This window comes from Octodon degus, unplaced genomic scaffold (assembly GCF_000260255.1).
Source record: "Octodon degus isolate 3935 unplaced genomic scaffold, OctDeg1.0 scaffold00101, whole genome shotgun sequence".
Taxonomy (NCBI): Eukaryota; Metazoa; Chordata; class Mammalia; order Rodentia; family Octodontidae; genus Octodon; species Octodon degus.
In genome coordinates, this window is record NW_004524677.1 from 3,750,566 (window position 1) to 3,769,173 (window position 18,608).

Here is an 18,608-nt window from a genome sequence, read left to right on the forward strand (position 1 = left end):
AAAAAAAAAAAAAAAAAAGGAAAGGAGAGTACGGAGATGATAGCCATAGAGGCCTAGAATATGAGAACATGAGGGCAGACAGCTCTACAAAAGATTATCTGAATAGAATGTTTGGCAGGTTTGGACATAGTGAGAAGAAATTTATACTTCTGACAGAGACTTTCAGGGGGGAAAATGATAAATTAGCGATGGTATAAAGAAAACAAAAGTGGGACCACGTTAACTCTAGGAAAAAAAATTTATAAAAATGCATTGATAGGCTCCAATATGAACATTGGTAAACATTGTTTGTACAGCCATAGGACTGTATCTGTTAAATAACAATCTAACAATTTGTGTGGGTATGTTCTAGAAACTGATCTCAGCACTTTCACACTGAGTAATATCCCCAGGCTTTTTTTAAAAATTTTGAGATAAAAACTCAGTAAACCACCGAGTTGCTCATGCTGGGTTCAAGCTTGTGCTCTCTCACTTCATCCTCTCTACAGGCATAGTCAACCATACTAGGCTTAACCAAAAAACTTCTGATAGTATTGGTTAAGATGATGAATGGAAAGGGGGTGGACCATGATGTGTAAGAAAGCTCCATTCTAGGTGCTCACCTGTTATTCCAGTTTGTCAGGAAGACTGTAAGATTAAGGCCAGCCTGGGAACCTAGAAAGGCCCAGTCTCAACAAACTTTTAAAGAGCACAAAGGATACTGCTCAGTGGTATATATTGCCCAGAGTGCCTATCCATTCAATTCCCAGGATGAACGGAGGACAAAAAGGAGAAGGAACAGGAAGAGGAGGAAGAAGAAGAGGAGGAGGAGGAGGAAGAGGAAGAGGAGGAAGAGAAAGAGGAGGAAGAGGAGGAGGAGAAGCAAGAGGAGGGAGAGGAAGAGAGGAGGAGGAGGAGGAGGAGGAAGCTCAATCTTACCCTTTGTCTCACTCTTCTCTTGTTGCTAGGACAAATACCTGACACACAAAATAAAGGAAGGAAAAGTTCATTTAGCTTACAATTACTGGAGGTTTCAGTCCATACTCAGCTGGCTCCAAGGCAGAGGGGCACATGGCAGAGATCAACCTTTCATGGTGGCGGCAAAGAGCAGAGCAAATGAGAAGAGTAGCAGCAACAAAGGCTAGAGAGAGCAAATCTCTCTCCTTTTTATTATACTGCCTTCAGGCTATCTGCAGCAGACTGGGTGTAGTGCTCACACCCATAATCCCAGCAGTACTCAGACTCCTAAACTCAGCAGTACTCAGACCCATGGTCCCAGCCTTGGATCATGAAGCAATCACAAATTCCAGAAGCCATCTCATGCCCCTTTACTACATGAGGCTTTGGGGAGACACCTAGACACAAACCATAACATCCTTTTACATTTGGAACTGAATATTCTAAAGTGGGGGGGTCAAGAAGCAGCAATATATAAGATTTATTAAAAAAATACTATGGAAATTAGCAAGGGTTAAGAGAGATAAAAATAATTGTCTTTGAATAGTGAAAATTAAAATCCTAGAATAGCAAACTTGTTTTTATTTCTTTATTTTGTATATCTTATCAATCTACTTGAAAATTTTTTTTTTTTTAAAATTTTTATATGTATGTGTGTGTGTGTGTGTGTGTGTGTGTGTGTGTGTGTGTGGCCAGCTCAGCCCACCAGGGGGCAGGGCTGGCTGGCATGTGGTGCTGGGGGATTGAACCGTGGTCCCTCTGATTTGCTAAGCTTGTTCTAAGTAGATGCTTTAGACCACTGAGCCATCTCACCAGCCCTACTTGAAAATTTTAATTTGTATATGTATAGCATGCATTATGCTTTCCTTAAGTTTTTTATTTAGAAATAAAGACTCAATGTTCAGAACAGAAATCAAACCTGGCAATAAAGAGCAATGACAATTAAGTATACAGTGGTAGTGAAATTACAGAGATTGGGAGAGGTATGCAGAAGAAAAAATACAGGATATAAACATGGAAGATGAGAACACAGGAAGGGTGTTTAAGGACGATGAGGGGAGGGGATGAGAGAAGGAAACAAACCAAACCCAGCCCAGGATTATCCTAGCTCCAATTATGTTCCTGCATGCTGCCCTCTTTTCTTAGTGCTACCTATAGGCAACTTGATCTGAGCCACCTAAGCATAAGCACGCTTTGCTTTTATGTCATTTTCTTTTCCCTAAGGTCAATGGTATTCGCATACAGTGTGTGGATGGGATCTGTTAAAACAGAATACTCAAGTCAAACCACAGAGTACCTTGTGTCCAAAGTCGTCATATATCCGGGATACAAAGATGGAAGCGCAGACATCGCTTTGCTGAAACTGTCCTCCCAAGTCACCTTCACTTCTCTCATCCTGCCCATCTGCTTGCCCAATGTTACAAAGCAGCTAAAAATTCCAGCCTCTTGCTGGGTGACTGGATGGGGACAAGTTACGAGAGGCACAGGTGAGAATGAGCAGAAAGAAGGGTTAAATCATCAGCAATGGCAAACTTGTACAGCTTTCAATGGTAACTTGTAGCCCACTCTTGGCATACATGTCATAGGTTCAACACTACAGGCTTATGTGTTGCCCTTTTATATCTATTCCAGCACATTTATATTCTAGGTACATCCTTACTACAGCCAATATTTTTCTTTTTTTTTTTCTTCTTCGGTATTTTAGGGAAGGGTCTACAGGGTGTTCAGGATCTCACTACTAGATTGGACTCAGTGATTCTCCTGTTTACAGCCTCCCAAGTGCTGGGATTACAAGTGCGTGACACTACACCCAGTCTCAATTGCTGGCTCAGTGCGCCCCGGAGGTGGGGCTGCAACAGCAGGCCTGGGGATCAAAACCCCAGCCCCTGTTCCTGCTTTCAGGCACTTTATAATCCACTGAGCTATCTGGCCAGCACTAACAAGTATTTTTCAACAAAATCAGGCCGAACTAAAGATTTTATCTGTAAGTCTTCCAAAGATGCTTTTTTTTGGGGGGGGTGGGTGCGGAACTGAGGATTGAACTCAGGCCCTTGTGCTTTGCCAGGGAAGCACTTATTCCACTGAACCATCTCCCTGGCCGCAAAAGATGCTGTTTTGACATTTACATGTTTATTCCATTTACTCTTATATACTACTTAGAATCTAGCTATAGCTGGAAGAGTGGACACTAGTAATTTAAATACATAATCACCTCTTTCAAAAAGAGGTTCACCATTAGCCAAAGCAATCAGGCAAGAGAAAGAAATAAAAGGGTTACATATAGGAAAGGAAGAATTGAAATTACCACTATTTGCAGATGATATGATCCTTTATATAGAAGACTCAAAAGATTTCTAGAATTAATAAATTCAATTATATAGCAGGAAATAAAGTCAATAAAATAGTATTTCTAAACTCAATGAAAAAAAATTAGGAAAACAATATCATTCATGATAGCAGAAAGGAAAATTAAACACTTAGGAGTAAATCAAGGAAATGAAAGACCTACACAATAAAACCAGCAGGACTCTGAAAAAGTGACATCAGAAAAATTGAAAGACATTCCATTTATAGACAGGCAGAACCAAAACTGTCAAAATGACCATATTCCCAAAACTGATACACAAGAGTTAATGGCAACTCAATCAAAAAATACTAACAAAATTCCTCACACAACAATGCTAAATTTCAAACAAAAACAGAAGGGATCAGAATAGGCAAAACAATCCTACACAATATAAGCAAAGTTACGTTACAAAATTATAGTGATGCCCATAGCACAGTGCTGACATAAAAACAGACATGTGGGCCAATGAACTAGAACAGAGAATACAGAAACAATCTTGGCACATATAATCACCTGATTTTTGACAAAGGGGTCAAAAACACACACTGGAGGAAAGATACCTTCTTTAACAAATGGTGCTAGAAAAAATGGGTGTTCACAAGCAGAATATTGACGCTAGACTTGTATCTCCCACCATGCACTAAGCTAAAATCAAAATTGTTAAAAAGATCTACATTAAAACAGAAACTACCTGCTGGAAGATAAAGGTAAGTAACACTTTTTAAGTCATAGTACATTAAAACAGAAACTACCTGCTGGAAGATAAAGGTAAGTAACACTTTTTAAGTTATAGTACATTAAAACAGAAACTACCTGCTGGAAGATAAAGGTAAGTAACACTTTTTAAGTCATAGGCATAGGCAAGGACTTTCTGAATAGAACTCTTAACGACACAAGAAATAGTATTTTTTAAAAATGGGGTTGAAGGGCTGGTGAGGTAATTCAGCAGACTAAGTGCCTGCTTTGGCAAGCTCAGGGACTAGGGTTTGAGCCCTGGTCCTGCATACTGTGTGGGCCCCACCCCCAGGGAATGCTGAGCCAGCAACTGAGTCCTGGCCTGGTGGTGCACACCTATAATCCCAGTTCTGGGGAGGATGAAAACAGGAGAATCACTATGAGTTCTAGCTCTGTAGTGAGACCCTGTACCAAATACATAAATGAAAAAAAAAAAAAAATGGGGCTGGGGAGATAGCTCAGTGGTGTAAGCCCCTACCCAGCAAGCATAGGGACCTGGGTTCAACTGCTGGTACTGCATGCTGGTGATGCCAGCCCCAAAACTGGGCATGGTGGTGCACACCTGTAACCTCAGCACTGGGGAGGCTGAGACAGGAGGATCACTGAGTCTAAACTGCATATAGAGACCCCGTACAAAATAAAGAAAAGATCAAAAAAAATTTTTTAAAGAAATATTAAAAAATCAACAAAAGGAATCTTATCAAATTAAAAAGCTTCTGTACAACAAAAGAAACAGTGAAAAGACAAGCTACAAAATGTGAAAAAACATTTATAAGCCATATTTCAGACAGGATTAATATGTGGAACATATAAAGAACTTAAAAAACTAGGCCTATGAAATAAAAAACCCAATAGACAAATGAAATGAGTAGAAATTTCTTAAAAGTACATATGCCCAATAAACATGTGAAGAAATGGTCAGTATCACTGGCCATTAGAGAAATGCAAATTAAAACAACATTAAGATTCTATCTTACCCTCTAAAAACTGACCATCATCAAGAAATCAAATAATACTGGTGAGGTTATAGGGAGGTGAGGGAACTCTTCTATATTGTTGGTGAGCGTGTAACAACCATTATGAAAATCACTAGAGACTCCTTAAAAACATAAAATACAAATTCCATTTGACCCAGCTACTCCTCTGCTAGTTATCTTCCTGAAAAAGTTAAAGGCATCATTGTACAGTGGTTCATGCAAAGTCATGTTAATAGCAGCAGACCTCACAACAGCTACATCTTAGAAGCAGCCTATATAGCCATCAACAGATGAATGGATAAGGAAGTACTACTCTGCTACAAGTAGAAAAACTTGACTCATTAGTAGAAAAATGGATGCACCTTGAATCCATAATGTTAAATAAAATAGGCAGACAAGTTTAAAAATTGTATGGTTTCTCTTATACAAGAAACACAAAGAGCAAAATAAAAAGAGAATATAAAATATTATAGGGAGATAGATCTATGGAAAATGAGAAGGGGACTAAGGTGGAGAGAGGGGGAGAGGAAAGGGCAAAGGGAAAGGGATGCAAAAATTAAGCCATGTCATGTACTACCCACAACAAATGTACTCATAATATGGCAGAACTAATTTTTTTGAATCACTATGAAAAAGAGGTTACCTTGATTTAAAGTTTGGAAGGAGTGGGCTGGGGAGATAGCTCGGTGGACTAAACACCTGCCTGGCAAGGTGCAAGGACCTGGCTTCGATGCCTGGTACCACATGCTATGCTGGCCCTGGAAGCCCAGGCGTCCTATGACAGACACTGAAACTGGGCATGGTGATGCACGCCTATAATCCCAGCACGGGGAGGCTGACACAGGAGGATCACCATAAGTCTGAGCTGTGCAGTGAGACCCTGCATCAAATAAATATTTATAAACAATTTTTTAACTAAAGTTTGGAAGGAGTCCAGCGTTTTTTACATGTTTTTCAACTGTTATATAAACTTTCCCCCAAGATGAAATAAAGATAACACAAGAACTGATTGGGGGTAGGAAAATTGGAAAAGTTTTAGGATATCCACATCCTTAATCAGAAGGTAAAAGAATTACTTTTTATTTAGAACACCAACACAAGAGAGAACATTCAAACAAAAAAACTTCTGTATTCTCCACTGTTTTAGAATTAACCATACCAAAAGTTTTTCCTATAGAAAACTCTGACTGGAAAGTCATTTATCTGCCCTGGTACTTTTCCAGGTTGTTTTAACTTTTCATTTTTGTCTTCTTCTACAGTCCATAATTACCCTTCTACTCTCCAGGAAGTGGAAGTGCCTATCATTAACCACCAGGACTGCGACCGTCTCTATAACCCCGTTGGCGCTTTCATCCCAGGACTGGAGCCAGTCATTAAGGAAGACATGATTTGTGCTGGAGGCTTACAAAGTGGGAAGGATAGCTGCAAGGTGAATGTTGGTGCTTGACACTGTGTTTTAAAATACCTTAATTCTGATCCAGGTTTTCCTATCTGTAAATAATAGAAACCTAGAAGCTAGGAAATAAGGGATCTGGCAGTAATTCTTGTGTTACCCTGGACAAACACTAAAAAAATTAAACAATCTCTTCCACTTCTAGACCAACATTAACCATTAATCATTAGATATACAGATGTATATACACCTTCAAGAATATAGTAAAGTTGATAAATACCAAATTTTTATTTTTGTAGATGTTCCAGTATGTACTTTTATTTTTATTTTCCCAGATTTTATTGGTACATTTTAGTAAAATGATCACATTTAGCATAGAAAATTTGTATTTGTACATGATATAACCTGTTTCTCTTTTTCCTATTCCCCAATCCCTTCAATGACATCCCATTTACAAAAGCTTTGTTTCTATTTTGCCTTTTCTCATTTTTTTCTTTTCCTTTCCCCCCTCTCCTCCCTTATTTCCTCCCTATTTGAACATTTTCTTCCTATTTCATAACTATTATACAATTTGGCTCTTATTTACACTTTGGTTTCTCACACCAGAGAAATGATGCAATATTTACATCTGTGTCTGAGTCATCCTAAACATGTACTGAGCTTATCCTTCTTTATGGCAGAGCAATACTACATGGTATAAAAAAAAAAAAAGTGTCCTTTAACCATTCACCAGCTGATGGGCATTTAGGCTGTTTCCAAGGTTTGGCTATTACAAACTAATGCTGCCATATACATGGGTGTGCATATACTGTTGTGTTACAATGCTTTCAATTCTCTCAGGAAGGTACCAAGAAGAGAAATAGCTGGGTCAAATAGAACCTCTGGTCTTAATTTTTTCAGGAATCCCCATATTGATTCCATAGTGGTTTTACCCAGTGTATACTCCCACCAACAATGGAGAAGAGTTCCTTTTCCCTTACAACCCCATCAGCATGTCTTAATGGTTGATTTCTTGATGACAGCCATGTAAGATGGAATTTTAGAACTGTCTTAATTTGTAATTCTTGAGTGACTGGTGATGTTGGAAAGTTTTTCATATATTTATTTGCTGTTTCCACTTCTTCCACTGAGAAGTGTTTATATTCATTACAGAAGCCCACATTTTGATTTGGTTTTTACATTTTGGAGTTTGATTTGTTTTTGAATTCTTTAAATATTCTAGATAGTAATTCTTTGTCAGAAGGACAGCTGGCAAACATTTTTTCCCACGCTGTGGGTTCTCTTCACGCCACTGGTGGTTTCTCCTTCTGTATAAAAGTTTTTTAGAAAGATGAGATTCCAGCTGTTGGTCTCTGTGACAGTTCCTGTGAAATCAGGGCTTTATTCATAAAGTCTTTGTCTAGACCAATGTCTTCAAGAATTCTACCTATTCTGTGTTCTGGTATATGTAGTATTTCTGTCTGAATATTTAGATCTTTGATCCATTTTTAGTTTAGTGCATTGTGAAAGATACATGTCAATTTTAATCCTTGGCATGTGGAAAGCCACTTTTTGCAGCATTTATTAAACAGGCAGTATATAATTCTAAATATGTCATTCTGTCATCTTGATCATAACTGTCTGGTAAAAAGTCAGCCACCAGGAGCTGGAGGTACAGCTCTGTGTTAGAAGTCTTGCCTAGCATCTACAAAGCCCTCAGTTCCAGCCCCAGCATCACAAAATAAATAAATGAAAGAAATGAGCTGGCCAGATAGCTCAGTAGATTAAAGCACTTGCTTAGACAGATGCATGGGCTGGGGGCTTGATCTCTGGCCTGCTATGCCAGCCCCGCCCTCAGGGTGCACTGAGACGGCGACTGAGACTGGGCGTGGTGGTGCACATCTGTAATACCAGCACTTGGGAGGCTGAAAACAGGAGGATCACTACAAGTCCACTCTGTGTAGTGAGACCCTATAGACCCTGTACTAGATACGTAAAATTAAAGAACAACGAATAAATGAAAGAACAGAACAGAAGTCAGAAAAGTCCTAGGAATAGAAAAATGTACTTGCTTATCAAGGGCATATGGAACAGTCTCCAGATAAGCTATAAAACAAGCCTTAAAAAATATTTTCTATTATGTTGAGCTGTAGGGGACTCAGGTCAACAATTTCTGACACTGCCAGTGAAGTGGAAGACCCAATACTATTATGGACTACTGAACTCTTTTAGAATATTTTGCTGAGTTTACACACCTATAATATTAAAATGATGGAACTTAACAAAAAAAAGGGGATACAGATGAATGTCAATTTTGTATCTGTGTATTCAAAGTGGTTAGGATAGATATATAGTTACATTCTCTTAATGAATAGAGGGATTTGTTCTAATGATGTTTGTAAATAGGATATCAAGTCTGCATCTTGTACAGCAATTAACCACTAGGAAGAATGTATGAAATGTGTTAATTATTGAAACTGTCCTACCACTTTGGTTTGAAACTGTCTCATTGCTATTTGTTTCTCAATAAAACTATGGGAAAAAAATATCTAACTACAGTGGAATAAAAAATAACAGATCTATGGAAAGATAAGATATGGAAATTAACATGATCTCAAGTATCTAACAGGTCAAAAAAGAAATCACAGGTAGGTACATTAGTATATGCATATAATCCCAGGAATTATTATTATTTTTTTAGACAGGGTCTCGCAATGTAGCCCCGGCTGGCCCCAAACTCACAGCAATCCATCCTTTTGCCTCATCCTCCTGAGTGCTGGGATTATAGGTATGTATCACCATGCCCAGCAAGCCTAGCATTTGAAAGGCTGAGGCAAGAAAATCACAAGATTAAGGCCAGGCTGAGCAACTCACCAAAAACCACAAAAGAAATTAGAAAATCTTTTCAGAAAAAAAATTTTTTTGTTTGTTTTGCTATTCTTCTGTTGAGATAGGATCTCACTAGGTAGTTCAGGATGGTTTTGACCTCACTATATAGCCCAGGTTGTCTTCAATCAGCAGGCATTCTACCTCACCCTAAGCACTGGGATCACAGGCATCTGCCACCATGTCTAGGGGAAATGTTTTGACATGAACAAAAATGAAGAAAACATACATACCAAATCTATGGATGCAGTGAAAGCAGTATTTAGAATAAAATACATAACAGTAAATGGCTATATTTTTTAAAAATCTCAAATTAAAACCTAACATTTCATATTAAGACATTACACAAGGGGGCTAGAGATATATCTAAGTGGTAGAGCACTTGCTCAGAAAGAATAAACAAAGAAATAAGGATTATAGTGAAAGTTACTTAAATAAAGAACAGAAATACAGAAAACAGATAAAAACAAACTTTTTTTTCTATTATGCCCTTCTGGTTTTATTTATTCTTTCAAGTTCTTATAGCAGGGAGACATTATGGTATTTACATATGTGGGTCTGATTTATTTTCTAAAAAATATTAATAGAATTAAAAAAAACTTTAGCGGGGTTTAACAAGAGAAAAAAACTCAAATATTAAAGTTAGTAAAATCTAGTGACAAAATAAAGGACAATACTATCAGTCTTTAAGAAATAAAGAATGGCTCTTTCAGCCCCGCTCACAAATAGACCCGTAGTCATGGGCCACATGATCCGTGGACAGAGGAAGGGTGCTCTGATTCTGTGTTTAGTGTGCACAGGAAGCATCGCAAGGGTGCAGCTTGTCTATGCACTGTGGACTTTGCAGAACAATATGGCTACATAAAGGGCATCGTGAAGGACATTATCCACAACCCGGGCTGCAGTGCATCCCTCATTAAGGTGGTCTTCCAGGACCCATACCAATTCACAAAGCCTACTAAGTTGTTCATCGCCACAGAGGGCATCCACATAGGCCAATTTGTGTATTGTGGCAAGAAGGCCCAACTCAACATTGGCAATGTTCTCCCTGTGGGCACCATGCTTGAAAGGACCATCGTTTGTTGCCTGGAGGAGAAGCCTGGGGACCATAGTCAGCTTGCTCAAGCTTCTGGGAACTATTCCACTGTCATATCCCACAACCCTGAAACCAAGAAGACCAGAGTGAAGCTGCCCTCAGGTTCTAAGGTCATCTCCTCTGCCAACAGAGCTGTTGTGTGTGTAGTAGCTGGCAATGGCAGAATTGATAAATCTATCTTGAAGGTTGGCTGAGCCTACCACAAACATAAGGCAACGTGTACATGGTGTGGCCATGAATCCTGTGGAGCATCCCCTTGGAGGTGGTAACCACCAACACATCGGCAAACCCTCAACCATCAGAGATGCCCCTGCAGGGTGCAAAGTGGGTTTTATTGCTGCTCACAGGACTGGGTGACTCTGTGGAACCCAGACAATGCAGGAGAAAAGAGAACTAGAGCTGAAGGGCTCAATAAAGTTTTGTCTTTGGAAAAAAAGAAAAGAAATAAAGAAATGGACACAGACAGGGTAAACCGAACTGCATATATTGCAGGTTAATAGTAAGCTTCTCTTCTGGAGGGTTAACAACCTAAGTTAGCAGTTCAAAATTAGAGAAAAGGAAGGGCTGCAAGGTCAGCCAACATTTTGGCCCTAGCCTTTCAAAATCAGTGAAGACTTGGGACATAGGAGAACCTGTACTGTAACATCATGTAACTCATCATCACTGCAGAGGGCATCCACACGAACTCCAAATTTTCTGAACAAGGAGATTATGGGGCCACAGAGGAACGTGATCGATGATGTATAGTGTGCTTGGGGAGAGTCACATGGAGAGGAAAAAACATTCTCTCAGGCCTTCACAGAGAGCAAATTGGTCAAGCAATGGCTGTGACTCATCCTCATGGCTGACACTGATCTACAAAGTGTGGTACAGGGCTATAGGATAAATCCTGAGGGTACTTGACTGATCTTATCAGATACAAAAGTTACATTTCTTGTTATATAGGTCTTGCTTTATCTTGGTCTTAACCATCCAGCAAAAAAGTATAAAAACAAGGTATATAAAGTAAAGCCAGGGGCTGGTGAGATGGGTCAGTGGTCTAAAGCACCTATTTAAAACAAGCTTAGCAAAGCACAGGGACCGCGGTTCAATCCCCCAGCACCACATGCCAGCCAGCCCCGCCCCCTGGTGGGCTGAGCTGGCCACACACACACACACACACACACACACATAAATAAATAAAATTTAAAAAAAAATAATAAAGTAAAGCCATATTAATATGATGAGCTGTAAAAGGTTCAAGTCAGTAACTTCTAAGGATAACCCACTAATATTATAGACTGCTAGACAATGTTGGATTGTTTTGCTGAATTCAAGCACCTATAGTATTTAGATGCCAATAGAATATCTACCTCTGACAGGACTAAACAAAAAAAAAGGGGATACAAAGAAAAAATCATTTTGTATTTATATATACAAAATAGGATAGATATACAGCTACTTTCACTTAATTCAATGAGAAGAAAGAGGTGTACTAATAGTGTTTGGACAGGATATCACATCTGCAGCTTGTACTATGGATAACCACAAAGAAGATAACAATGTACAATGTATTGATTATTGAAACTGTCCTATCAATCATCTTTGAAAATGTCTCATTCGTATTTCTCAATAAAATTAAAATTAAAAAAAAGAAATGGACACAGATGTCTGTAATACCAGTACCAAGGGAGGATAAAGCAAGAAGATCACAAGTTTAAGTCCTGTGTAGACAATTTAGCAAGACCTTGTCTCCAATTTTAAAAATCAATAAAATTTAAAACTGGGATAATAGCTCTGTGATAAAGTACCCATGTTTGACCCTCAGTACTAGAAAGACAGAGACAGAGAGAGAAATAAAGAGAGGCAGAGAGACAAAAGTAGGTAAGCTAATACTATGAACAACTACATGTGAATAAATTAGATAATTAAAATGATATGGACATATTCCTAGAAACATACAAACTACTAGACCTATCCAAAGAAAAATATACAATCTGAATAGAACCAAATCAAGCAAAGAGGTTGCATTAGTGCTAAACAAAACAAACCAAAACACTGGCTGGGCATGCTACCACACACCTCTAATCCAATAGTAGGAAGCTGATGCCAGAGGATTCAAAATACAATTGCAGACTAAGCCTGAGCCTAAGCCACTTGGTGGTGGTATAGTTGAGAGCGAATGCCCTGAATTCAATCCCCATTCCACAAAAAAAAAAAAAAAAAAAAAAAAGGCCAAACCAACAACAAAACTACCAATTATTCATGTATTGTGTCATATATATGTACTGAGCTACTGGAAACAGGAACCTCACATATTTGAGGCCAACAAGAGCAATTTAACAAAATGTTCCTCGAAAATAAATGAATGAGCCAGGTATGATGGTGCATGGCTATATAGTGATCCCTACATTTTGGAGGCTGAGGTAGGAGGACTGCCAAGAGTTTGAGGTATACATAGCAAGTTGAAGGCCAGCCTGCATTACCTAGTAGAACTCTGCCTCAAAACAATTGAAAATATTAAATAAAATTTGTAAGATCCAGGGATTTAGCTCCATGGTAAAACACCTATTTACCTATCATACACGAGGCCCTGGGTTCAATCCCTAGGACCACTGAAACAAAAAATAGTTACCGATTGATAAAAGTCGAGGCTTAGAGGCTTCACTGTTGGATTCTATCCAATACCGAAAAAACTAATACAAACTCTTCCAAAAAGTAAGAGGACACATTTCCAAGTCATTTTATGAGGTCACAGTTGCCCTGAAACTAAAACCAGATAAATATATTACACACAAACTACAGATCAGTATCTTTTATACACACAGACGGAGAACTCCTTAACAGAATACCAGTACACCAAATCTAACAGTACATAAAAAGGATTATAGGCCATGACCAAGTGAAACTTATCCCAGAAATGTGAGGTTGATTTAAAATTTAAAAAATAAATGTAATGTGCCATGTTAAAAAGATTGAAGGGCAAAATTGTATGATCATGTCAATTGACACAGAAAAAGCATTTTTAAAAATCCAGTAATTTTTTTTTGTTTAGTTTTTAAAATCATTTATCTGATACAGGGTCTGCTACATAGCTTGGACTCATGATCCTTCTGTATCAGTTTTCCCAGAGCTGGGATTACAGGTGTGGGCCACTACACCCAGTTTTGGGACCTGCATGCCATGCCTAGGATTGTGGTCTTGCAGGGTATGTAGGACTAGGATCAAAACCAGGTCCTTGAGCTTTCCAGGCAGGTACTTAAACCACTGAGTTATCTCCCCAGTCCCAAAATCCTACAATTCTTTATGATAAGAAAATACTTAACAATTTTGGAAAAGAAGGGATTTTTTTAACTTAATTAAGTGCTTTGACATGTCTACAGTTCCAACCACTTGAGTGGCTGAGGCAGGAGGATCACTTAAATCCAAGAGTTTGAGGCCTGGGGCTGGGGATATAGCTCAGTGGTATAAGTGCCTATCTGGCAAGCACAAGGTCCTGAGTTCAATACCTGGTACCAAAAAGAAGAAAAAAAAAAAAAAAAAAAATGTTTGAGGCCAGCCAGGGAAACACAGTGAGAACAAAAACAACAAAGCCACATGTGGTGGTGCATGCTTGTAATCCTAGCACTCAGTAGGCTGAGGCAAGTGGATTGCTACAAGGCTGAGGGTAGCCCAGACTATGTACAAAGTTCAAAGCCAGTTTTGACACCCTGTCTCAAAACAAAACAAAACCAACAGTGAACACAGAAACTTGATGGACTCTTTCTCTCCTTTTCACCAAATTAGAATAAACATATTTGGCAAAGTTGTAGGATACAAGAACAATATATAAAAGCGACTGTATTTCTATTAACTTATAAGAATAATCCAGGAAAATTAAGAAAACAACATTTTATTTACAACAGTACAAAAACAAAATACTTAGGGGGACTAAGGGTGTAGCTCAGCTGGACAATGCATGCTTATTACGAACAGGGTCCTGCATTCAACTATGAGCCCCAAAACTGAAATAAAATGTAATAAATTTAACAAAAGAAGTAGAAAATATGTACTCTGAATACTACAAAACATTTTTTTTAATTAAAGCGTTAACTAAATGAAGGGACCTTCCAAGTCTGTTAATCAGATGACCTCATTTAAATGGCAGCATTTTTTTTTTGCCTGTTTAACAAATTTATTGTCTTATAAATGGAAAAATAAAGTTTCATATTTTTACTTGATCATCTTTTTTATTAATTTTATTGAGAAACAAATACCAATGAGACAGTTTCAAAACCAATTAGTAGGACAGTTTCAATAATTAATACACTGCATATTATTGTCTTCATAGTGGTTATTCATAGTATAAGATGCAGACACGATATCCTGTCCAAACACTATTAGGGAAAGTAGTTGTATATCTAGTCTAACTATTTTGTATATACAGATACAAAGTGGTCCTTCATTTATATCTCTTTTGTTTAGTTTTGTCAGAGACGGGTATTTCATTGCCATTTAAATATTGTAGGTGCGTGAATTCAGTGAAATAATCCAATATAGTCCAGTAGTCCATAATAGTAGTGGGTTATTATCCGTAGGACTGGCAATGTCAGAAGTTGGTGACTTGAGCCTTTTACAGCTCAGCATATTAATATGGTTTTACTTTTTATACCTCATTTTTATACTTTTCTGCTGGATGGTTAAGACCAAAATAAAGCAAGACCTATGTAACAAGAAATGTAACTTTTGAACCTGACAAGGTCAGTCAAATCCTCTCAGGATTTACCCTGAAACCCTGTACCACAGTTTGCAGATGTCAGCTATGTGGATGGGTCATGGCCACTGCTTGACCAATTTGCTCTCTGTGAAATCCTGAGAGAATGTTTTCTGTCTATGTGACTCTCCTTAGGCACACTCTACATCGTTGATCAGTTTCCCCTGTGGCCCCATAATCTCCTTGATCAGAAAATTTGGGACATCACTGAGTTACAGGGTATTACAGTACAGGTTCTCTTATGTCCTGAGTCCTCACTGACCTTGAAAGGCTGGGGCCAAAATGTTGGCTGTCCTTGTAGCCCTACTTTTTCTATAACTTTTGGTCTGCAAACGTAAGTTGTTAACCCTACAAAAGAGAAGCTTAATGATGTTATTACCCTATAACAGGCAGTTGAGCTTAACCTGTCTGAAATCAAACATGTTAGACATAGCATGGAACAGGTATTTTCCATCAAGTATTGATATGTTAAACTTCAAATCCCTACAGAATGTGAAGAAAAATAAATATTTAAAAATAGGAATAAACAAGTACATATTTTTACACAGAAATTTAGAAATCTAACCATATACAGCATTTTAGCAGGACAGTCCTATGACATTTTTTTTCTTATCTCTTGTTTTCATTTATTACTTTTTTTAAAAACAAATATTTATTTGAGAGACAGTATAGCAGTAATTGATATGACATGACAAGCAGTATATATTGAGAAAACCAGAATGACAGGCATTCCAAGCAGGACCCTAGTATTACACATTGCTATCTTCACTGCAGTTGCTTAGTTCACAGGTGTCAGCATATAGTCAGTCAGGATGAGAATCATACCAATTAATTGCTAGTTTCAAAAACCTGCTGAAGGTTCTTAGGATCATTGCCTTATCCATCTTGTGCATATAAATGTACGGGTTTGCCCCTGTCATGTTTCCTAGCATTTCTCCTTGGCCTCTCTTTGCTGTTTAATCCTTAAATTCTTGCTTTCCTTTTAATTGTGTTATACCTTTTTAATTTTATTTCTTCTTTTGAGTTCTTACACTAGGGAGACTATACAATATTTACACATGTGCATTTGGCAAGTGGATTTACAGTTCAACACAATCCCCACCAAAATCTCAGCTGTTTCCTTTGTAGATTTTGAGAAGCTAAGAATAAGTATAGAAGTTTAAGGGGCGCAAAACAATCTTAACTGAAAGTCTCACATTTTCCAGGGCTGGGGAGATAGCTCAGAGGAGTAAATGCTGGCTGGGCAAGGGCAAGTTCCTGAGTTCAATCCCTGGTACCTCTAAAAAAAAAAAAAAAAAAGCCTCACGATTTCTTATTTTCAAAAATTAATACGAAAAAAAAACCAACAACACAAAGCAACAGTAATGAAGACACTGTGGCACTCACATAATGTGAGACACATATAAATGAACAGAAAAGAACTGAGTCCGACAACAAATCTTTATTTATGATTAATTTTAGACACTGATATCAAAATAATTTATGGATAAAGAGTAGTCATTAAAGTCAATAATGTTAAATATCTACATGCAAAAGCACAAACTTGGAAACCTACCATACACAAGAATTAATTCACGATGAAATCCGACTAAATTTAAGAACTAAAATCATAACACTTCTGGAAGAAAGTAGCAATAAATTTTTGTGACTCTGATTAGGCAGATTTTTCTTAAATACAATATTAAAAGTATAAGCAAGAGTTTTACAAAATTCAAAGCCTTTGCATTTTAATTCATACCATGAAGAAAATAAAAAGCTAACCTATGAAGTGGAAAAAATAATTCTTTGCAAATCATACTTACAATGAAAGCTATATGTCTACAACATATGAAGAATACTTGTACCTTTATAATAAAAAGGCAACAGTTTTTTAAAGGGCAAGGAATCAAAATAGATATTTCTCAGAAGATCCACCAATGGACAATAAGCATATGAAAAAATCCTATCAGTAGCCATCACGGAAATGTAAATCTAAACTACAATGAGATACTACTTCACACCTACTAGGATGGCAATAATCAAAATACAGTTAGTGAAGATGTAGAAAAGCTGGCACCTTCACAGACCACTGCTTCCAAATAAAACAGTGCTGCTTTTTTGGGGAACTGACAGTTCCTCCACAGGTTAAAAACTGAATTATCATATCAAGAACATCACTTTTAGCTATATACTTGAATCTTACTTCTCCCTCATTGCTGAGAGAAACACCTAACACCAAAAGTTAAAAGAGAAAAGGTTTATTTAGCTCACAGTTTGTAGAGATTTCAGGCCATAACTGCCTGGCTCCAAGGTGGGGTGGCACATGGCAGAGGGGCAACTATTCACAGTGACAGAAGACAGAAAAAGTAACAAGGGAGCTTAATATTGTCTTTCTGTCCCTTATATCTTATCCAGATTGTTGGGATTAGGGAAGTGCCAAACCAATCAATAAACTGATCCAGTTATCATCAACCCTTAATCCCAGAATCACACACACTAAATTCAGCAATCACTGAAAAAACTATGACCACATGAGGCTCTAGGAGGACATATGGACACAAAGCATAACAATATCCAAGATATAATAAAATAGCCCATGTAATAATCTATACATGGGGCTAGGGGGATAGCTCAGTGGTCTAAACACCTGCCTGGCAAGTGCTAGGACTCGGGTTTGATCCCTGGCACCACATGCTGGCCCCGCCTGGCCACTGAAACTGGGCATGGTGGCACATGCCTATAATCCCTGTGCAGGGGAGGGCTGAGACAGGAGGATCACTATGAGTCCGAGCTGTGCAGTGAGCACTGGTACCAAATAAATAAACAAATGATTTTTAAAAAATTCATACATGTCTCGCATGCTGTGCTGGCCCTGCCTCTGGGGCACACTGAACTGGCAACTGAGTCTGGGCACGGTGGCACACGCCTATAATCCCAGAGCAGGGAAGGCTGAAAACAGGAAGATCTGAGCTATGTAGTAAGATCCTGTACCAAATAAATACATAAATGAAAAAAATTATACATGAATATTCACAGGAGCCCAAATTATTAATAGCCCCAAAATGGAAAAATCCCAAATGTCCACCAACTAATGAACGTACAAACAAAAATTATTCAAACATAAAATAAAATGCAGTAGTGATGTATGCTGTCACAGGGATGAACCTTGAAAAAAATATTCTGAGTTGAAGAAGGCAGTTCCAAAAGCCCACATACTGCATGACATATCCAGCAAAGGCAAATCCATAGAAGAAGGAAATAGATTACCAGTTGGCTGAGGGCTAGGAAAGTTGGGAAGAACAGGGGCTGGCAACTAATGGGAATGGGGTGAGGAAAATGCTTTAACATGGGCTGTGCTCCCTAGGCATAGTGGCACACACCTATAATCCCAGCACTTGGGAGGCTGAGGCAGGAGGATCACCATGAGTTGAGATCAGCCTAAACTACATAGCAAGACCCTATCTGTAAAAAAGCCAGAGAGAGAGAGAGAGAGAGAGAGAGAGAGAGAGAGAGAGAGAGAGAGAGAAAGAGAAACACAAAAAATAGAG

General features: G+C 38.2%; 1 protein-coding gene and 1 pseudogene across 1 annotated transcript in view; both read left to right on the forward strand.

The window, feature by feature from the left end:
- Positions 1–18,608, forward strand: part of Prss48 (serine protease 48) — a 25,311-nt gene that overhangs the window by 5,722 nt on the left and 981 nt on the right. Inside the window, exons 5-6 of the mRNA XM_004638718.2 lie at positions 2,161–2,423; positions 6,255–6,424. Of these exons, the coding sequence (XP_004638775.1) occupies positions 2,161–2,423; positions 6,255–6,424 (433 nt within the window). The remainder of the gene's footprint in view (positions 1–2,160; positions 2,424–6,254; positions 6,425–18,608) is intronic.
- Positions 9,993–10,706, forward strand: LOC105743137 (annotated as a pseudogene).